This window comes from Convolutriloba macropyga, chromosome 7, assembly GCF_964194025.1.
Source record: "Convolutriloba macropyga chromosome 7, txConMacr16.3, whole genome shotgun sequence".
In the NCBI taxonomy this organism is placed as follows: domain Eukaryota; kingdom Metazoa; phylum Xenacoelomorpha; order Acoela; family Convolutidae; genus Convolutriloba; species Convolutriloba macropyga.
Window position 1 is genome coordinate 68,360,150 of NC_134474.1, and position 23,508 is coordinate 68,383,657.

The 23,508-nt window shown below is 45.1% G+C and overlaps 1 protein-coding gene across 3 annotated transcripts in view; it reads right to left on the reverse strand.

The window, feature by feature from the left end:
* Positions 1-23,508, reverse strand: part of LOC142342484 (transient receptor potential cation channel subfamily M member 3-like) — a 61,761-nt gene that overhangs the window by 28,426 nt on the left and 9,827 nt on the right. For 2 of the 3 annotated variants that reach the window (XM_075393827.1, XM_075393825.1), the window contains exons 4-8: positions 23,287-23,425; positions 22,369-22,506; positions 19,782-20,248; positions 1,823-1,951; positions 837-1,139 (exon numbers count right to left, since the gene is read on the reverse strand). In XM_075393827.1, the coding sequence (XP_075249942.1) occupies positions 837-1,139; positions 1,823-1,951; positions 19,782-20,248; positions 22,369-22,506; positions 23,287-23,425 (1,176 nt within the window). The remainder of the gene's footprint in view (positions 1-836; positions 1,140-1,822; positions 1,952-19,781; positions 20,249-22,368; positions 22,507-23,286; positions 23,426-23,508) is intronic. The other variant, XM_075393826.1, reaches the window with a different exon arrangement.

Below are 23,508 nucleotides of genomic sequence, written 5' to 3' on the forward strand. Positions count from 1 at the left end.
TGTATTGGTGTGATTAGTAGCAATTATGGTCCCGCTTGATATTTAAAAAAAACTGAGCGGAGCAAAAATTTTCCAACTAATTTCATTTTGCAACGAAAAAAAATATTATTGGATATACTGTTACAAAAACAAACTGCAAAAACATATTTTTCGGACAAAATTGGAACCACTAAAACGAAGGGGGCGGTTTAAGGCGTTCCCTGTGATGAGACGCAGAACAGACGATATAATAGAGAATCAGATCTACCAAAACCTAGGATAATCAAATTTAGCGATCAGTTTCAATTATTTTCTACTAAGCTATCAACTCATTTTTACAGTAAAAATTATTTGTAAACTTATGGTAAGAGGATTAGTTAAAATTGTAAGCTGAAATAAAAGGTTTAACCATCTCCCAGCGATGGTTGGATTCAAATCCTGCAACAGCCTTGCAAGAAGAAGGGAAGAGCTATGCGTTGCCTCGCAAGATTTTTGGTTGATTTTAAATCTTGCCATTACTCGGGATAAATGGAACGGTAATTCTCTTCTATGATGCACCCATCCCTTGTTTAGAGTTTGACAAGAATAAATATTGCGATCGACCAATATGATGTATGTAGAAATCATTGGTTGAATTATTTAAGACCGTTGTTGAACAATTTTTTGCTACGAAAAGTCTGTTTTGGATGTATTAAAAAACTTTGGATCAAAGTCCCTTTGGCTTGTGGTTTCGACCCTGTATCCAGGATAAGTAACACCCTCACCCCCCCCCCCCCCCCCCCCCCACATACACATACACACACACCGACTTTGTCAGTATTTTCACATGATCGACCTCTCAACCTGGGATAACATACCACATCGCTTCCAGAAGAACTCGCTCATACTCTGGTCTAATTGTATAACAGAGAACAAAAACAGGTGCTGGTTCATATCCAGTTCTGAACATTTACAATCAGCTACTTTGACCAGACGACTCAACAGAACCTCGAGGTAGACCAGCTGGAACTTTTTCGGATTGTTCCTTTCAGTTATAGGCATGTAGTTGTTCATGAACCCAAGAATAGCAGGGTTTCGAGTCATGGCTCGGATGTATAAGTCTTGCAGGAATGACTGTTCGAAAACATCGGATATGTTGAAGCCAGATGATACGAGTCCCTCTGAAACAGAAAACTAGCAAAAACTCTCTTTCTATCCCCCTGTAAAGAGAAGAACAAAAAAGGGGCTATGAATTCCCTGTCTGAACGAAAAACTATTGTGATTCAATAATCCAGCAGCGTAATTTTTTTAAAAAGTTTTTGTAACATTTCAAAATGTACATTGCTGGGGTTTAGAATCGTAATTGTTTTTAGTTCAGACGAGGAGTTCATTGTCCCTTTTCGTTCTTTTGGATTTCTATTATTTTCGATTTTATTTTTTTTTAGAAAAAATGAGAAACTATCACGTTGTATTAAAACCTAAGGCTTTTTATCCATTTTGGCGTGACTTTCAACTCTACCAGAATGCAGAATTTTTGACGATTGTTGGGCTGGCTCTTAAGCTGTGAAATTTTTTAAAAAATCTGATTTTAAATTAAATTATAATTATCAACAACAATCCAAAACGCTTTGGTTTAGTGCAGAGGCGTCTTCCTTACATGTAGAAACACCCAATTGAAATCAGTCTTAAATCTGATCATTAACGAGCGAATGTCTGATCTTGTCTGGTTCTTGTGGGTATGGTTCTGATTATAAACGAACAGCTCAACCCTGGTGACCTTGAAAATACTTCGACCAAAATAAATACAGGTATAATAAAAAAAATCAGTGCATGGACTAATTGCAACCAGGTTAAGTTTGCCTACCAATGATGCGCAGTTGTTCGTCAACAAGTGCATTTTTGAATGCATCAACACAGTGCCAGTTCATTTCTGGATCGTTGACCAGCTCGTCTATCACAAGTCCCAGACTCTCTTTCTGAGTGTCAAACACAGCTAAAACCAATACAATCAACATTTAAAAGATATTACGAGATTCTTGCACAAACAATTCATAAGATAAACCAGGTTGAGGTATGCGCTCGAAATTCTGCTGGTCCAGACCGTCCCAGACCAAAAGTGCCCCTGATCACACCGTCCCAGACCAAAAGTGCCCCTGATCACACCGTTCCAGACCAAAAGTGCCCCTGATCACACCGTCCTAGACCAAAAATGCCCCTGATCACACCGTCCTAGACCAAAAATGCCCCTGATCACACCGTCCTAGACCAAAAATGCCCCTGATCACACCGTCCTAGACCAAAAATGCCCCTGATCACACCGTCCTAGACCAAAAATGCCCCTGATCACACCGTCCTAGACCAAAAATGCCCCTGATCACACCGTCCTAGACCAAAAATGTCCCTGATCACACCGTCCTAGACCAAAGATGCCTCTGATCACACCGTCCTAGACCAAAAATGCCCCTGATCACACCGTCCTAGACCAAAAATGCCCCTGATCACACCGTCCTAGACCAAAAATGCCCCTGATCACACCGTCCTAGACCAAAAATGCCCCTGATCACACCGTCCTAGACCAAAAGTGCCCCTGATCACACCGTTCCAGACCAAAAATGCCCCTGATCACACCGTTCCAGACCAAAAGTGCCCCTGATCACACCGTTCCAGACCAAAAGTGCCCCTGATCACACCGTCCTAGACCAAAAATGCCCCTGATCACACCGTCCTAGACCAAGAATGCCCCTGATCTCACCGTCCTAGACCAAAAATGCCCCTGATCACACCGTCCTAGACCAAAAATGCCCCTGATTACACCGTCCTAGACCAAAAGTGCCCCTGATCACACCGTTCCAGACCAAAAGTGCCCCTGATCACACACTTCCTAGACCAAAAATGCCCCTGATTACACCGTCCTAGACCAAAAATGCCCCTGATCACACCGTCCTAGACCAAAAATGCCCCTGATCACACCGTCCTAGACCAAAAATGCCCCTGATCACACCGTTCCAGACCAAAAGTGCCCCTGATCACACCGTTCCAGACCAAAGTGCCCCTGATCACACCGTCCTAGACCAAAAATGGCCCTGATCACACCGTCCTAGACCAAGAATGCCCCTGATCACACCGTCCTAGACCAAAAATGCCCCTGATCACACCGTCCTAGACCAAAAATGCCCCTGATCACACCGTCCTAGACCAAAAATGCCCCTGATCACACCGTCCTAGACCAAAAATGCCCCTGATCACACCGTCCTAGACCAAAAATGCCCCTGATCACACCGTCCTAGAGCAAAAATGCCCCTGATCACACCGTCCTAGACCAAAAATGCCCCTGATCACACCGTCCTAGACCAAAAATGCCCCTGATCACACCGTCCTAGACCAAAAATGCCCCTGATTACACCGTCCTAGACCAAAAATGCCCCTGAACACACCGTCCTAGACCCAAATTGGCCCTGATCACACCGTCCTAGACCAAATATGCCCCTGATCACACCGTCCTAGACCAAAAATGCCCCTGATCACACCGTCCTAGACCAAAAATGCCCCTGATCACACCGTCCTAAACCAAAAATGCCCCTGATCACACCGTCTTAGACCAAAAATGACCCTGATCACACCGTCCTAGACCAAAAGTGCCCCTGATCACACCGTCTTAGACCAAAAATGCCCCTGATCACACCGTCCTAGACCAAAAATGCCCCTGATCACACCGTCCTAGACCAAAAATGCCCCTGATCACACCGTCCTAGACCAAAAATGCCCCTGATCACACCGTCCTAGAGCAAAAATGCCCCTGATCACACCGTCCTAGACCAAAAATGCCCCTGATCACACCGTCCTAGACCAAAAATGCCCCTGATCACACCGTCCTAGACCAAAAATGCCCCTGATTACACCGTCCTAGACCAAAAATGACCCTGAACACACCGTCCTAGACCCAAATTGCCCCTGATCACACCGTCCTAGACCAAATATGCCCCTGATCACACCGTCCTAGACCAAAAATGCCCCTGATCACACCGTCCTAGACCAAAAATGCCCCTGATCACACCGTCCTAAACCAAAAATGCCCCTGATCACACCGTCTTAGACCAAAAATGACCCTGATCACACCGTCCTAGACCAAAAGTGCCCCTGATCACACCGTCTTAGACCAAAAATGCCCCTGATCACACCGTCCTAGACCAAAAATGCCCCTGATCACACCGTCCTAGACCAAAAATGCCCCTGATCACACCGTCCTAGACCAAAAATGCCCGTGATCACACCGTCCTAGACCAAAATTGCCCCTGATCACACCGTCCTAGACCAAATATGCCCCTGATCACACCGTCCTAGACCAAAAATGCCCCTGATCACACCGTCCGAGACCAAAAATGCCCCTGATCACACCGTCCTAGACCAAAAATGCCCCTGATCACACCGTCCTAGACCAAAAATGACCCTGATCACACCGTCCTAGACCAAAAATGCCCCTGATCACAACGTCTTAGACCAAAAATGCCCCTGATCACACCGTCCTACACCAAAAATGCCCTTGATCACACCGTCCTAGACCAAAAATGCCCCTGATCACACCGTCCTAGACCAAAAATGCCCCTGATCACACCGTCCTAGACCAAAAATGCCCCTGATCAAACCGTCTTAGACCAAAAATGCCCCTGATCACACCGTCCCAGACCAAAAATGCCCCTGATCACACCGTCCTAGACCAAAAATGCCCCTGATCACACCGTCCTAGACCAAAAATGCCCCTGATCACACCGTCCTAGACCAAAAATGCCCCTGATCACACCGTCCCAGACCAACACTGCCCCTGATCACACCGTCCCAGACCAAAAGTGCCCCTGATCACACCGTTCCAGACCAAAAGTGCCCCTGATCACACCGTTCCAGACCAAAAGTGCCCCTGATCACACCGTCCTAGACCAAAAATGCCCTTGATGACACCGTCCTAGACCAAAAATGCCCCTGATCACACCGTCCTAGACCAAAAGTGCCCCTGATCACACCGTCTTAGACCAAAAATGCCCCTGATCACACCGTCCTAGACCAAAAATGCCCCTGATCACACTGTCCTAGACCAAAGATGCCCCTGATCACATCGTCCTAGACTAAAAATGCCCCTGATCACACCGTCCTAGACCAAAAATGCCCCTGATCACACCGTCGTAGACCAAAAATGCCCCTGATCACACCGTCCTAGACCAAAAATGCCCCTGATCACACCGTCCTAGACCAAAAGTGCCCCTGATCACACCGTCCTAGACCAAAAATGCCCCTGATCACACCGTCCTAGAACAAAAATGACCCTGATCACACCGTCCTAGACCAAAAATGCCCCTGATCACAACGTCTTAGACCAAAAATGCCCCTGATCACACCGTCCTAGACCAAAAATGCCCTTGATCACACCGTCCTAGATCAAAAATGCCCCTGATCACACCGTCCTAGACCAAAAATGCCCCTGATCACACCGTCCTAGACCAAAAATGCCCCTGATCACACCGTCTTAGACCAAAAATGCCCCTGATCACACCGTCCTAGACCAAAAATGCCCCTAATCACACCGTCCTAGACAAAAAATGCCCCTGATCACACCGTCGTAGACCAAAAATGCCCCTGATCACACCGTCCTAGACCAAAAATGCCCCTGATCACACCGTCCTAGACCAAAAATGCCTTGGTCACACCGTCCTAGACCCAAAAATGCCCCTGATCACACCGTCCTAGAACAAAAATGCCCCTGATCACACCGTCCCAGACCAACACTGCCCCTGATCACACCGTCCCAGACCAAAAGTGCCCCTGATCACACCGTTCCAGACCAAAAGTGCCCCTGATCACACCGTTCCAGACCAAAAGTGCCCCTGATCACACCGTCCTAGACCAAAAATGCCCTTGATGACACCGTCCTAGACCAAAAATGCCCCTGATCACACCGTCCTAGACCAAAAGTGCCCCTGATCACACCGTCTTAGACCAAAAATGCCCCTGATCACACCGTCCTAGACCAAAAATGCCCCTGATCACACCGTCCTAGACCAAAGATGCCCCTGATCACACCGTCCTAGACTAAAAATGCCCCTGATCACACCTTCCTAGACCAAAAATGCCCCTGATCACACCGTCGTAGACCAAAAATGCCCCTGATCACACCGTCCTAGACCAGAAATGCCCCTGATCACAGCGTCCTAGACCAAAAGTGCCCCTGATCACACCGTCTTAGACCAAAAATGCCCCTGATCACACCGTCCTAGACCAAAAATGCCCCTGGTCACACCGTCCTAGACCCAAAAATGCCCCTGATCACACCGTCCTAGACCAAAAATGCCCCTGATCACACCGTCCTAGACCAAAAATGCCCCTGATCACACCGTCCTAGACCAAAAATGCCCCTGATCACACCGTCCTAGACCAAAAATGCCCCTGATCACACCGTTCCAGACCAAAAGTGCCCCTGATCACACCGTCCTAGACCAAAAATGCCCCTGATCACACCGTCCTAGACCAAAAATGCCCCTGATCACACCGTCCTAGACCAAAAATGCCCCTGATCACACCGCTCCAGACCAAAAGTGCCCCTGATCACACCGTTCCAGACCAAAAGTGCCCCTGATCACACCGTCCTAGACCAAAAATGCCCTTGATGACACCGTCCTAGACCAAAAATGCCCCTGATCACACCGTCCTAGACCAAAAGTGCCCCTGATCACACCGTCCTAGACCAAAATTGCCCCTGATCACACCGTCCTAGACCAAAAATGCCCCTGATCACACCGTCCTAGACCAAAGATGCCCCTGATCACACCGTCCTAGACTAAAAATGCCCCTGATCACACCGTTCTAGACCAAAAATGCCCCTGATCACACCGTCCTAGACCAAAAATTCCCCTGATCTCACCGTCCTAGACCAAAAGTGCCCCTGATCACACCGTCTTAGACCAAAAATGCCCCTGATCACACCGTCCTAGACCAAAAATGCCCCTGATCACACCGTCCTAGACCAAAAATGCCCCTGATCACACCGTCCTAGACCAAAAATGCCCCTGATCACACCGTCCTAGACCAAAAATGCCCCTGATCACACCGTCCTAGACCAAAAATGCCCCTGATCACACCGTCCTAGACCAAAAATGCCCCTGATCACACCGTCCTAGACCAAAAATGCCCCTGATCACACCGTCCTAGAGCAAAAATGCCCCTGATCACACCGTCCTAGACCAAAAGTGCCCCTGATCACACCGTTCCAGACCAAAAATGCCCCTGATCACACCGTTCCAGACCAAAAGTGCCCCTGATCACACCGTTCCAGACCAAAAGTGCCCCTGATCACACCGTCCTAGACCAAAAATGCCCCTGATCACACCGTCCTAGACCAAGCATGCCCCTGATCTCACCGTCCTAGACCAAAAATGCCCCTGATCACACCGTCCTAGACCAAAAATGCCCCTGATTACACCGTCCTAGACCAAAAGTGCCCCTGATCACACCGTTCCAGACCAAAAGTGCCCCTGATCACACCGTCCTAGACCAAAAATGCCCCTGATTACACCGTCCTAGACCAAGAATGCCCCTGATCACACCGTCCTAGACCAAAAATGCCCCTGATCACACCGTCCTAGACCAAAAATGCCCCTGATCACACCGTCCTAGACCAAAAATGCCCCTGATCACACCGTTCCAGACCAAAAGTGCCCCTGATCACACCGTTCCAGACCAAAGTGCCCCTGATCACACCGTCCTAGACCAAAAATGGCCCTGATCACACCGTCCTAGACCAAGAATGCCCCTGATCACACCGTCCTAGACCAAAAATGCCCCTGATCACACCGTCCTAGACCAAAAATGCCCCTGATCACACCGTCCTAGACCAAAAATGCCCCTGATCACACCGTCCTAGACCAAAAATGCCCCTGATCACACCGTCCTAGACCAAAAATGCCCCTGATCACACCGTCCTAGAGCAAAAATGCCCCTGATCACACCGTCCTAGACCAAAAGTGCCCCTGATCACACCGTTCCAGACCAAAAATGCCCCTGATCACACCGTTCCAGACCAAAAGTGCCCCTGATCACACCGTTCCAGACCAAAAGTGCCCCTGATCACACCGTCCTAGAACAAAAATGCCCCTGATCACACCGTCCTAGACCAAGAATGCCCCTGATCTCACCGTCCTAGACCAAAAATGCCCCTGATCACACCGTCCTAGACCAAAAATGCCCCTGATTACACCGTCCTAGACCAAAAGTGCCCCTGATCACACCGTTCCAGACCAAAAGTGCCCCTGATCACAACGTCCTAGACCAAAAATGCCCCTGATTACACCGTCCTAGACCAAGAATGCCCCTGATCACACCGTCCTAGACCAAAAATGCCCCTGATCACACCGTCCTAGACCAAAAATGCCCCTGATCACACCGTCCTAGACCAAAAATGCCCCTGATCACACCGTTCCAGACCAAAAGTGCCCCTGATCACACCGTTCCAGACCAAAGTGCCCCTGATCACACCGTCCTAGACCAAAAATGGCCCTGATCACACCGTCCTAGACCAAGAATGCCCCTGATCACACCGTCCTAGACCAAAAATGCCCCTGATCACACCGTCCTAGACCAAAAATGCCCCTGATCACACCGTCCTAGACCAAAAATGCCCCTGATCACACCGTCCTAGACCAAAAATGCCCCTGATCACACCGTCCTAGACCAAAAATGCCCCTGATCACACCGTCCTAGAGCAAAAATGCCCCTGATCACACCTTCCTAGACCAAAAATGCCCCTGATCACACCGTCCTAGACCAAAAATGCCCCTGATCACACCGTCCTAGACCAAAAATGCCCCTGATTACACCGTTCTAGACCAAAAATGCCCCTGAACACACCGTCCTAGACCCAAATTGCCCCTGATCACACCGTCCTAGACCAAATATGCCCCTGATCACACCGTCCTAGACCAAAAATGCCCCTGATCACACCGTCCTAGACCAAAAATGCCCTTGATCACACCGTCCTAAACCAAAAATGCCCCTGATCACACCGTCTTAGACCAAAAATGACCCTGATCACACCGTCCTAGACCAAAAGTGCCCCTGATCACACCGTCTTAGACCAAAAATGCCCCTGATCACACCGTCCTAGACCAAAAATGCCCCTGATCACACCGTCCTAGACCAAAAATGCCCCTGATCACACCGTCCTAGACCAAAAATGCCCCTGATCACACCGTCCTAGACCAAAAATGCCCGTGATCACACCGTCCTAGACCAAAATTGCCCCTGATCACACCGTCCTAGACCAAATATGCCCCTGATCACACCGTCCTAGACCAAAAATGCCCCTGATCACACCGTCCGAGACCAAAAATGCCCCTGATCACACCGTCCTAGACCAAAAATGCCCCTGATCACACCGTCCTAGACCAAAAATGACCCTGATCACACCGTCCTAGACCAAAAATGCCCCTGATCACAACGTCTTAGACCAAAAATGCCCCTGATCACACCGTCCTACACCAAAAATGCCCTTGATCACACCGTCCTAGACCAAAAATGCCCCTGATCACACCGTCCTAGACCAAAAATGCCCCTGATCACACCGTCCTAGACCAAAAATGCCCCTGATCAAACCGTCTTAGACCAAAAATGCCCCTGATCACACCGTCCCAGACCAAAAATGCCCCTGATCACACCGTCCTAGACCAAAAATGCCCCTGATCACACCGTCCTAGACCAAAAATGCCCCTGATCACACCGTCCTAGACCAAAAATGCCCCTGATCACACCGTCCCAGACCAACACTGCCCCTGATCACACCGTCCCAGACCAAAAGTGCCCCTGATCACACCGTTCCAGACCAAAAGTGCCCCTGATCACACCGTTCCAGACCAAAAGTGCCCCTGATCACACCGTCCTAGACCAAAAATGCCCTTGATGACACCGTCCTAGACCAAAAATGCCCCTGATCACACCGTCCTAGACCAAAAGTGCCCCTGATCACACCGTCTTAGACCAAAAATGCCCCTGATCACACCGTCCTAGACCAAAAATGCCCCTGATCACACTGTCCTAGACCAAAGATGCCCCTGATCACATCGTCCTAGACTAAAAATGCCCCTGATCACACCGTCCTAGACCAAAAATGCCCCTGATCACACCGTCGTAGACCAAAAATGCCCCTGATCACACCGTCCTAGACCAAAAATGCCCCTGATCACACCGTCCTAGACCAAAAGTGCCCCTGATCACACCGTCCTAGACCAAAAATGCCCCTGATCACACCGTCCTAGAACAAAAATGACCCTGATCACACCGTCCTAGACCAAAAATGCCCCTGATCACAACGTCTTAGACCAAAAATGCCCCTGATCACACCGTCCTAGACCAAAAATGCCCTTGATCACACCGTCCTAGATCAAAAATGCCCCTGATCACACCGTCCTAGACCAAAAATGCCCCTGATCACACCGTCCTAGACCAAAAATGCCCCTGATCACACCGTCTTAGACCAAAAATGCCCCTGATCACACCGTCCTAGACCAAAAATGCCCCTAATCACACCGTCCTAGACAAAAAATGCCCCTGATCACACCGTCGTAGACCAAAAATGCCCCTGATCACACCGTCCTAGACCAAAAATGCCCCTGATCACACCGTCCTAGACCAAAAATGCCTTGGTCACACCGTCCTAGACCCAAAAATGCCCCTGATCACACCGTCCTAGACCAAAAATGCCCCTGATCACACCGTCCTAGACCAAAAGTGCCCCTGATCACACCGTCCTAGACCAAAAATGCCCCTGATCACACCGTCCTAGAACAAAAATGCCCCTGATCACACCGTCCCAGACCAACACTGCCCCTGATCACACCGTCCCAGACCAAAAATGCCCCTGATCACACCGTCCTAGACCAAAAATGCCCCTGATCACACCGTCCTAGACCAAAGATGCCCCTGATCACACCGTCCTAGACTAAAAATGCCCCTGATCACACCTTCCTAGACCAAAAATGCCCCTGATCACACCGTCGTAGACCAAAAATGCCCCTGATCACACCGTCCTAGACCAGAAATGCCCCTGATCACACCGTCCTAAACCAAAAGTGCCCCTGATCACACCGTCTTAGACCAAAAATGCCCCTGATCACACCGTCCTAGACCAAAAATGCCCCTGGTCACACCGTCCTAGACCCAAAAATGCCCCTGATCACACCGTCCTAGACCAAAAATGCCCCTGATCACACCGTCCTAGACCAAAAATGCCCCTGATCACACCGTCCTAGACCAAAAATGCCCCTGATCACACCGTCCTAGACCAAAAATGCCCCTGATCACACCGTCCCAGACCAACACTGCCCCTGATCACACCGTCCTAGACCAAAAATGCCCCTGATCACACCGTCCTAGACCAAAAATGCCCCTGATCACACCGTCCTAGACCAAAAATGCCCCTGATCACACCGCTCCAGACCAAAAGTGCCCCTGATCACACCGTTCCAGACCAAAAGTGCCCCTGATCACACCGTCCTAGACCAAAAATGCCCTTGATGACACCGTCCTAGACCAAAAATGCCCCTGATCACACCGTCCTAGACCAAAAGTGCCCCTGATCACACCGTCCTAGACCAAAATTGCCCCTGATCACACCGTCCTAGACCAAAAATGCCCCTGATCACACCGTCCTAGACCAAAGATGCCCCTGATCACACCGTCCTAGACTAAAAATGCCCCTGATCACACCGTTCTAGACCAAAAATGCCCCTGATCACACCGTCCTAGACCAAAAATTCCCCTGATCTCACCGTCCTAGACCAAAAGTGCCCCTGATCACACCGTCTTAGACCAAAAATGCCCCTGATCACACCGTCCTAGACCAAAAATGCCCCTGATCACACCGTCCTAGACCAAAAATGCCCCTGATCACACCATCCTAGACCAAAAATGCCCCCCCCCCCTAATCAAACCGTCCTAGACCAAAAATGCCCCTGATCACACCGTCCTAGACCAAAAATGCCCATGATCACACCGTCCTAGACCAAAAATCCCCGTGATCACACCGTCCTAGACCAAAAATGCCCCTGATCACACCGTCCTAGACCAAAAATGCCCCTGATCACACCGTCCCAGACCAAAAGTACCCCTGATCACACCGTCCTAGACCAAAAGTGCCCCTGATCACACCGTTCCAGACCAAAAGTGCCCCTGATCACACCGTTCCAGACCAAAAGTGCCCCTGATCACACCGTCCTAGACCAAAAATGCCCTTGAGGACACCGTCCTAGACCAAAATTTACCCTGATCACACCGTCCTAGACCAAAAATGCCCATGATCACACCGTCCTAGACCAAAAATGCCCCTGATCACACCGTCCTAGACCAAAAATGTCCCTGATCACACCGTCCTAGACCAAAAATGCCCCTGATCACACCGTCCCAGACCAAAAGTGCCCCTCATCACACCGTTCCAGACCAAAAGTGCCCCTGATCACACCGTTCCAGACCAAAAGTGCCCCTGATCACACCGTCGTAGACCAAAAATGCCGTTGAGGGCACCGTCCTAGACCAAAAATGCCCCTGATCACACCGTCCTAGACCAAAAGTGCCCCTGATCACACCGTCCTAGACCAAAAATGCCCCTGATCACACCGTCCTAGACCAAAAATTCCCCTGATCACACCGTCCTAGACCAAAGATGCCCCTGATCACACCGTCCTAGACCAAAAATGCCCCTGATCACACCGTCCTAGACCAAAATTGCCCCTGATCACACCGTCCTAGACCAAAAATGCCCCTGATCACACTGTCCTAGACCAAAAATGCCCCTGATCACACCGTCCTAGACCAAAAATGCCCCTGATCACACCGTCCTAGACCAAAAATGCCCCTGATCACACCGTCCCAGACCAACAGTGCCCCTGATCACACCGTCATAGACCAAAAGTGCCCCTGATCACACCGTTCCAGAACAAAAGTGCCCCTGATCACACCGTTCCAGACCAAAAGTGCCCCTGATCACACCGTCCTAGACAAAAATGCCCTTGATGACACCGTCCTAGACCAAAAATGCCCCTGGTCACACCGTCCTAGACCAAAAGTGCCCCTGATCACACCGTCCTAGACCAAAAATGCCCCTGATCACACCGTCCTAGACCAAAAATGCCCCTGATCACACCGTCCTAGACCAAAGATGCCCCTGATAACACCGTCCTAGACCAAAAATTATCCTGATCACACCGTCCTAGACAAAAAATGCCCCTGATCACACCGTCCTAGATCAAAAATGCCCCTGATCTCACCGTCCTAGACCAAAAGTGCCCCTGATCACACCGTCTTAGACCAAAAATGCCCCTGATCACACCGTCCTAGACCAAAAATGCCCCTGATCACACCGTCCTAGACCACAAATGCCCCTGATCATACCATCCTAGACCAAAAATGCCCCTGATCACACCGTCCTAGACCAAAAATGCCCCTGATCACACCGTCCTAGACCAAAAATGGCCCTGATCACACCGTCCTAGACCAAAAATGCCCATGATCACACCGTTCTAGACCAAAAATGCCCCTGATCACACCGTCCTAGACCAAAAATGCCCCTGATCACACCGTCCTAGACCAAAAATGCCCCTGATCACACCGTCCCAGACCAAAAGTGCCCCTGATCACACCGTCCCAGACCAAAACTGCCCCTGATCACACCGTTCCAGACCAAAAGTGCCCCTGATCACACCGTCCTAGACCAAAAATGCCCTTGATGACACCGTCCTAGACCAAAGTTGCCCCTGATCACACCGTCCTAGACCAAAAGTGCCCCTGATCACACCGTCCTAGACAAAAAATGCCCCTGATCACACCGTCCTAGAAAAAAATTGCCCCTGATCACACCGTCCTAGACCAAAGATGCCCCTGAATACACCATCCTAGACCAAAAATGCCCCTGATCACACCGTCCAAGACGAAAATTGCACCTGATCACACCGTCCTAGACCAAAAATGCCCCTGATCACACCGTCCTAGACCAAAAAAGCCCCTGATCACACCGTCCTAGACCAAAAATGCCCCTGATCCCACTGTCCTAGACAAAAAGTGCCCCTGATCACACCGTCCTAGACCAAAAATGCCCCTGATCCCACTGTCCTAGACAAAAAGTGCCCCTGATCACACCGTCCTAGACCAAAAATGCCCCTGATCACACCGTCCTAGACCAAAAATGCCCCTGATCACACCGTCCTAGACCAAAAATGCTCCTGATCACACCGTCGTAGACCAAAAATGCCCCTGATCACACCGTCCTAGACCAAAAATGCCCCTGATCACACCGTCCTAGACCAAAAATGCCCCTGATCACACCGTCCTAGACCAAAAATGCCCCTGATCACACCGTCCTAGATCAAAAATGCCCCTGATAGCACCGTCCTAGACCAAAAATGAGCCTGATCACACCGTCCTAGACCAAAAATGCCCCTGATCACACCGTCCTAGACCAAAAATGCCCCTGATCACATCGTCCTAGACCAAAAATGCCCCTGATCACACCGTCCTAGACAAAAAAATGCCCCTTATCACACCGTCCTAGACCAAAAATGCCCCTGATCACACCGTCCTAGACCAAAAATGCCCCTGATCACACCGTCCCAGACCAAAAATGCCCCTGATCACACCGTCCTAGACCAAAAATGCCCCTGATCACACCGTCCTAGACCAAAAAATCCCTTGATGACACCGTCCAAGGCCAAAAATGCCCCTGATAAGACCATCCCAGATAAAAAGTTCCCCTGATTACACTGTTCCAGACCAAAAGTGCCTCTGATCACACGGCACTAGACCACAAATGCCCTGATCAGACCGTTTCAGACCAAAAGTGCCCCTGATCACAATGTCCCAAACCAAAAATGCCCCTGATCAGACCATCCTAGATTAAAAGTGCACCTGATCACACCGTTCCAGACCAAAAATGCCCCTGATCACCCCGTCCCAGAACAAAAATGCCCCTGATTTCACCGTCCCAGACCAAAAGTGCCCCTGATCAGACCATCCAAGATTAAAAGTGCCCCTGATCACACCCTCCCAGACCAAAAGTGCCTTTATCACACCGTCCCGTCTCAGACCAAAAGTGCCGCTGATCAGACCGTCCTAGATCAAAAATGCCCCTGATCACACCGTCCCAGACCAAAAATGCCCCTAATCACACCGTCCCAGACCAAAAATGCCCCTGATTTCACCGTCCCAGACCAAAAGTGCCCCTGATCGGACCATCCCAGATTAAAAGTGCCCCTGATCACACCCTCCCAGACAAGTGCCCTTATCACACCGTCTCAGACCGAAAGTGCCCCTGCTCAGACCGTCCCAGACCGAAAGTGCCCCTGATCACACTGCCCCAGACCAAAAGTGCCCCTGATCACACTGTCCCAGACCAAAAGAGCCCCTGATTAATCTGTCCCAGACAAAAAGTGCCCTTATCACACCGTCTCAGACCGAAAGTGCCCCTGACCAGACCGTCCCAGACCGAAAGTGCCCCTGATCACACTGTCCCAGACCAAAAGTGCCCCTGATCAGACTGTCTCAAACCAAAAGAGCCGCTGATCAGACCATCCCAGACCGAAAGTTCCCCAGATTAATCTGTCCCAGACCAAAAGTGCCCCTGTTCACACTGTTTCAGACAAAAAGTGCCCTTATGACACCGTCTCAGACCGAAAGTGCCCCTGATCAGACCGTCCCAGAACAAAAGAGCCCCTGATCACACTGTCCCAGACCGAAAGTGCCCCTTATCACACTGTCCCAGACCAAAACTGCCCCTGATCAGACCGTCCCAGACCAAAAGTGCCCCTGATCACACTGTCCCAGACCAAAATAGCCCCTGATCAGAGCGTCCCAGACCAAAAGTGTCCCTGATCACACTGTCCCAGACCCTAGTGCCCCTGATCACATTTTCCCAGACCAAAAGTGGCCCTGATCACATTGTTCCAGACCAAAAGTGCCCCTGATCAGACTCAAGCGCGCTCGACAGTTTCTTTGCGCCCTCATGCGTTATTCACGATGACACGAATGCCAGATCATACAAGCTATTCACAAGACTTCGCATTATTTATGCTCAAAAATTAATGACCGTTCAAATGATATAAGTTGCAACATCACTACAAGATATGACAATTTAATATGTAGAATTTTTGCGAGAAGAAAATTTTTTAAGAGAAGAAAGTTTAATAGATTAATAGTTAATTAATAATTCTTAACATTTTTGGCCGGTCAGACATGCAGCTATTTGCATTTTTCCCTGCTTAATAGACTTCGTTCCATCGACCGATGACCTCCCGAAAATCTTCAAAAGAAAAACGTCAAACTCTGCTGATAAAATGAAGGTCAGAAGAACGCTAAATTCAGTCTGCAAAACATCAGAAACGTCGGTAAATTGCCAAAAATAAACTCAAAAACAATAGATTCTCAACATCAAAACCTGAGTAGTTCACAAACTACTGATTGAGAAGAGCATCTGAGTTTTTTCCAAGGTACCACTTATCAAAATTGAACTACTCTACAATTATTTATCAAGGAGTGAGCAACATATACTTGGTCAAAATCAAATGTTTATCTTGTATATCATCTTTTTTCCCAGAAAATATTGAAACGCGATTGAAAAAACATAGAGGGAAGAATTCCATAAACGATTCGAAGGAGAAAATTGACCGTACTTATGACTAAACAACTGAACAACTTTTGAACCCTCAACCTCCACAAATGCCTTAAAAATTAAGGAAGAAGAGAAACGGCACTCAAAAACAAATTGAACAAAAAGATATAGAAAAATTTAAGTTTTTTAAGTTGAGTTTTTTTATAGTACAAGGAAACATAAAGCCGAATAAAGTTCCTTTGCAATTAGAGCAATGAAAAGCTCGCAAAAAAATGGGTAAGTCACAAAAGGCTAAGAAACTTGTCTAAGAAAAAAAAGAAAATCTTAAATAAAAATAAAAATGGTTTTTCTCAATTTTTCTGTCAATTTTACTAAAAAAAATGATATATACCAAGAAAACTTTAGTCAATTGGTATCTGAATATTCCTTAATTAACAAGCTTCTATACAACTCCCACTTAAAGCATTAAAAAGACAGGTAAAAACTTTTCTAATTTCGTCTAAAAATCAGCAAAACTGATCAAAAACCTCCAAATTAGCATTAAACTCAAATTAATTGCTTGAAACCTTCAATTCCTATCAAAACAAGCTTAAAACTAATAAAATATCATAATCAAACCTCATAACCATCAAAAGTTGCAAAAAAACTTCTTTTAAAAGCCGCACGTGAACAACAAAATTTCGCTCGCTTGGAGAAAATTTTTTCACACATCATTTTTTCGCTCTCTCAAAAACAGCGGTATGAACAAAAGCCACTCTCTTTTCGCTCCGCTCTTCACTTTTGTTCACCACTAAAATCACTCCAATTTTTTTCACGCATTTCATTTCCCGCTTCAAAAATCACTCCAATAAAATTGAATAAATAAAGGACTTCTCCATTACTCCTCTTCGAGTTGTAAAAAACATGGCGTATTGAGCTCATCAGAACTATAGTTAAGTCATTTAAACAGAATAGGATTCAATTTAAATTTCAAATTACAAAAAAGCATTGACCGTTGGCCAAAATTATCAGACAATGACCAATTTTAAATCAGCTTTTTCGCCCTCCGTCAAAATTCATCTCTCGACCTTTCAAGCCTGGCCATGACATAAAATTGATAAACACTTTCTCAGAAAAACAACTGTTGCATTGGCAAAAAAGCAACTGTTTCATTGAGAAGTTGACAAAAATTGATTGGATTTACGCTCAATCAGTATTGATAAATAATTGAAATTCGTCACGGATAATTTCCTGATATTACATGTCAAAATCAAACATTTCAAGCAAAAATCTGTTACAGCGAAATTTTTTCAAGTAGATTTTCAAAAAAGTGCAAAAAAAGCATCGTTTATTAAAATTAAAAATGAAGAGGTCAGAAAAGTAGACATTTTTTTCGCAAGTTTAATTACAATGTTGGTTTGTGTGAAAAGAACAACGATTTGGTAAAGCAACTTATCGTAGAGGGGGAAAATTGAAATTTAATATTTGCTTGCACCATTTCTCTTGAAGAAATTTGAATAATAGAAGTTCTCGAATCATGAAAAAAATTGCAAATTCTTTTTTGCATTTCGAGCAGTGACTTGAAACTTTGGATCTCAAATTGATCAAATGAAAACGGAATAAATTTTGTGAACGCAAGGTAAGCCGAAGGAAAATTAAGCCGACATAAAAGCAAGCCGGAAGTTATGTAACAGTTATATAAACTATCAGAAATAATAAATTGCCATCCGTCACACACAACGCTGCGCATAGTATTATTATGTATATTTTATTCTAATGCACCAAAGAAACAAAAACACGTCAATTTTTTGATATCTAGCGGTTCCACTATTTATCAAAAAATGCATGTGGCCGCTACCTATGGCCGCTGCCTATGGCCATGCCTCTCATCCACTGTGGGATGTAATCTGGAAACCGCGGGTCGGTTGTCGCAGCAAAGCCGCGAAGCACGCAAAGCGCGCACTCCCCAATCTAGGAGCAACTTCCAATATCGGTATACCAAAATTGTTTGGCCTACTTGACGTCATTTTCCAAGTTTGGCTAGCTTGCCTATCGGCTCGCTTGACCGAGCTCGCTTGAACTTAGATATTGACAAGTAGTTCTCGTCCACTTTTATGAGGAACGAGAACAATAGAACAATTTTAGCCGATTTGTTCCGATGGTGGAAAGTGCTATTGATATCTTTCTTTGAAACTGTATTTGTAAAAAACCGCTTTATTATCCAGATTGTTTCCATTCTAAAAATACTCAATGAACCATCCCTTTAATAAATTCTTTTGCTGCTGTTGAATGCAACTAAAACTTTCTGTTCAAGTATTCAACACCGGGTTTTTCTATTTTGAAAAATGATTTGTTGTTGTCTTTAGTTGATTTCCAAGATATATAAGTCAGGTACTTTCTTTTAAAAACCGAAAAAAAATTAAGTGGATACAAAAAATTTTTTCTAACCTAGTACTTTATTTTTTTGTTATCGTATTCTATCAGTGTTGTTTCTTTGAAATCCTCAACCATTATGAATTTTTCAAAATTTTTTTTTATTTTCACAATTTTTCCGGAGCCTGAAATAATGCAAAAGTTAGTTTCCTTCAAAAGTTAAAACAGACCGTATCAAGAAAAATGGTATTTATCAGTCCTGTACTTGACCATTGTTCAGAGTTTTGAGCAGATTTGCCTTTTTTTTAATAATCATGGCTTTATGATAGTATTAAACCCTTATCTGGGTCCAAAATTTAGCCAAAACTAGATGTTAATTTCCTAATGTTAAAAACATGACCCTGGCAATTAAACTCCCGCCACATCTCAATAATGATAAAAACAAATAGGAAAACAGCACACGTGATTGTAACGACTCTTCGATTCAACAGCTGAGATTTAACTGTAACATATTATAGTTACTCTCTTTTTCCCTGCCCGGCCAGTGAGCTTTGGCAAAAAGTAAGATAAGAATTAATATTCATTTAATATTATTAGAAGCGTCAAAAGATAGCTGGGCATTGGTCATTGAGCGAAAAATTGATAAGCTAACTTTTCCCAGTGTCCGAGCTAATATCAGACTTTTGTCCAGTCATTTTCAAGACCATTTATGCGATCTTTAACTTTGCCGACCTATTTTTTTTGGGCTTTTTTGCATCCCACGAGTGCGACCCCTGAAGGTCTGATAACATGGTAAAGTCTTGACAACCTCAGCCTGGGCGAGGGTACTGGTCTATCTTACCTAACTTTATTCTCTTTTCAGGTGACAACAATTTTGACGCCACATTGAAGACCTTATCAAGGTCGTTCCTCAAATGCAGGTCAACAATGAGCAATCTGTCTGAGTTTTGAAAGCTGGCCAGTTTCTGCCAAATTTCGGCGTGATCAAAAGTGAACTCGTCAGATATCGGATTCCTCAAAAATCGGACAGCATCGTCACAAAATCCTCCAAGACCATAGAGTAAAATAATGTTCTGGTTTTGCTCCAATTTTTGCAGTAAGATGATGACGTCACGGGCAGAACCTCCGTAGAATATGTTTATAACGGGAATTTTCTGGTCACCGTTTTGAGTTAAATGGAGCTCAAACGAGTATCGAATTTCCTTGACAAAATTTGTTTTCTCTAATTGTTTTGAGGGAGATGGCGAGTCAATGATAATGTAATGGGTGTCTTCGCCAGATAATTGAAAATATTCTTCTGGTGAGCTGCTGAAATTGAATGCTGTAGTAAAAAAATAATTATTTATTTAACCCACGAAGTAGAATTTAAGAATTCTATTTAGAATAGCGAACGTTCATTCACTTCTAATCGTATCCGAACAACACACAAGAGCTCTTTTAATCTTAGGTTTTAAAAACTGAACGTTTCCAGAAACCATGTGAAGTACAGATTAAATTTCGTATCTTGATTTCTTAAATCAACAAAAAAATATCCGACAAAATTTCCGTGATACTTGAAATCCGTCAAAAAGTATATGAGAATCAGCACCTTCAGCGTGAATCATTACTGCCTGTTCTAAGAACGAAACACAACAAGTGCCTCAGAAGACTTTAGAGAAGCAAATCAGCGCTGAATCGGTCTTATAACCTACTGTTTTTTCCTGGGTGTCCAGTACTCTGCTCATGTACCAAATGACCCTGGCTAGTCTTGATTATTGAGTAAAGTTTACCGCCTGACTAATATTATGCAAGATTCGCTTATTACACATGGTTTGCTGCACGTTTTGCGTGCTAATTTTGCTTTATATGCAGTTTGAACTTTCACGTGGGTATTATAACATTTAAATAGTAGTTACGTGACTCTGCTTGAAGTCACTGAGAACTTCTGATGTTTATTGAGAACCGCGAAACGGTTCAAAATATTCAGTCGGAAATTCGAAGTGACTTCTGCAGATTCACGTAACCATTATTTAATACACGAAACTCGCGCGTCTTAAAATGACGAACGTCAACGGCAGTCAGTTTCTGACTATGTAGCAACATATTTAGCTTCTGGCACTGCAGACTTTTTGGTTTTAAAAAATGGGCCCGCGAGTGTTTTAGTTTGAGGGGCAAGTCGTAGTCAATAACCTGAGTGGCTAAATTACATACAAGCAAGCCTAATTATAAAAAGCTTGCATACCACTAAAAAAATTTTACATACCAAAAACATGAAATTTTGCTAATCAGTCTTCAATTTTGCTCTCGAATGTTTTTCAGACTTTCCAAGCTAAATTCAATCTGAGCAAATATTTACCTCTATATCATAGTAAATTTAAACTGGGCATAGAAATTGAACAGCCCGGTATAGGCTTCGTTTTAGATCCGAATTTGGGTTTTGCTATTGAGAGGTGATGTTTGTTCATCACTGAAATTCACTGAGACATATTTCTAGGATCACTTTGGAATAATCATGAGCTGTTGGCTTGAGCGGAGATAAATTTTGAAAAATCTTTTCAATTTTTCAATAGATGTAAAATTTTACATGTTTTGATATGATTCTCGGTGTTCTTCTTTTTTTTATCTCATCATTTTCGTTTCAACTGAAAAATTGAAAATAACATACAATTTTTTAAACTCCTTGGTTGTGTTTTGTCAAAAATTGTGCTTATATCAAATCATGATTGGCTAAGTTTTGCCAGTTTTCTAATCACGATCATTCAAAGTCTGATTCAATTGGCTCATGCAAAGAAAATTAAAACAGAAGATTCTCAGTTTTCAATAAAAAATCCACAAGTTACGTATTACGATAAATCTGGTCGACTGTATTATAAATGTTTTCTATTCACAATATCTTTCAATTTTTTTTCTATTCACACAGTTTTGAATTTTGGTCACGTATTTTGATTTTTTAAAAGTCAACAATAAACTTTATTCGTTCAATTTTTCGTTTCAACTTTTTCGCCTCCTTCTGTTTAGAGAGAGAGAGAGAGAGAGAGAGAGAGAGAGAGAGAGAGAAAGAGAGAGAGAGAGAGAGAGAGAGAGAGAGAGAGTGTGTGTGTGAGAGAGAGAAAGAGATCTTTGGAGCGATAATTTTGTGAGAATTAGCACACTCAGATTGAATTATCAGTGCTTGTCCTATGAGCAAATCACAACAATTATCTCAAAGGGCTTTAGAGGAGCAAATCAGCTCTGAATCGGTTTAATGACATAGTTATTTTTTTAAAAAATAATTAATTTTGCATTTCATTACCACCGCAGCAGTTATATGCGCAAATGAAAACATAAATTTATTGGCGTTGCTTAAGGGTTTAAGAATTAAGATGAGAGAGTTGACAGTTGAAAATAAGGATGGACCTCAGATTTTTATCAGAAGGACAACAGATGACGCCGCATACAGAATTGCTCACCTGGATAATGATGGTAGTCGTGTAGTCGAATTGGTGTTGGAGGGATACAATCTGATTTTGTAATCCTCGCCATGAAGAATCTCTTTTTCCTCGATACTTTCAAAGTGCACAAATGCAACAGAGGTGAAGTTATAGGATCTAAAGCAAAATAAATTCCAGAATAAAATCATAATCTATTATGCATGTTTGTGCTGGGTTTTAGCACCTAAATGGGGAGGGGAGCTATTTTCTGGGCAGGGGGAGGGGTGCTCCGGTACAGGGAGGGGGGCTATTTTCTGATCAATTTTTAACATTAATTTTTTGATATGCAAAAGGGAGCCAAAGAATCGAGACTTGAAATTGTTTACTGGACCTTGTCAAGTTTCTTGATTAAAAAAAATTAATGGGTATATAAGTTTTACCTCCAACTATTTTTCTACATAATAACGTGATTGTAATTTGGAAGGGGGGGGGCATAAAAGGCGCGGGGTGCAGCAACAGATTAGATCTAATATTGTTCAAGCATGCCAAGTCATGTTGAGAAAAATAAGATACTATATGTCGTAGAAAGATGTTTGAAAAATAGTTTCACTGCGTGCATTTACACTTGATTATAAAGCCGAAAAGATGCAATTAATTAAGCTGGTTGAGAATTACAATTAGTTCTCAATTTGGCTTGGTTTCACCAGCTGAAATTTTATCCCACGAAATATAAGAAAAAGGTCAATTCTGACAGCTATTTTAGAAAACGTCCAGAACTCCTGGTTTTTTGATTGGCAGTATTTGAGAAAACGGCCATTTTTGGCCGGTCCCCTCAATTGAGAATTCTCAAATGAAATTATAATGCATAATTATAGCCCGAAAATATTTTTAATTTGGAGAATAATTTTGGGCTATAATTTTAAGCTAAAATTTAAACTGATGGATTTGTATTAAAACCTGCTGGGATCAATTTGTAGGTCCTTTCGCTCCACCTCAAGTTGTGAGAAGAGATTGTGGTTGGCCAGTCCGTCACAGACCACCCAACCGCTTCCAACAACCAGAATTATTGTCAAGGCATCCCTCAACTTGGCCAACTCTGCCAAAAATCCCAAAAACCCAAATTCATTCAACGGAAAACTGCCGCCCCTAAATTGGGGTGGTTGCTCAAATATACGCATG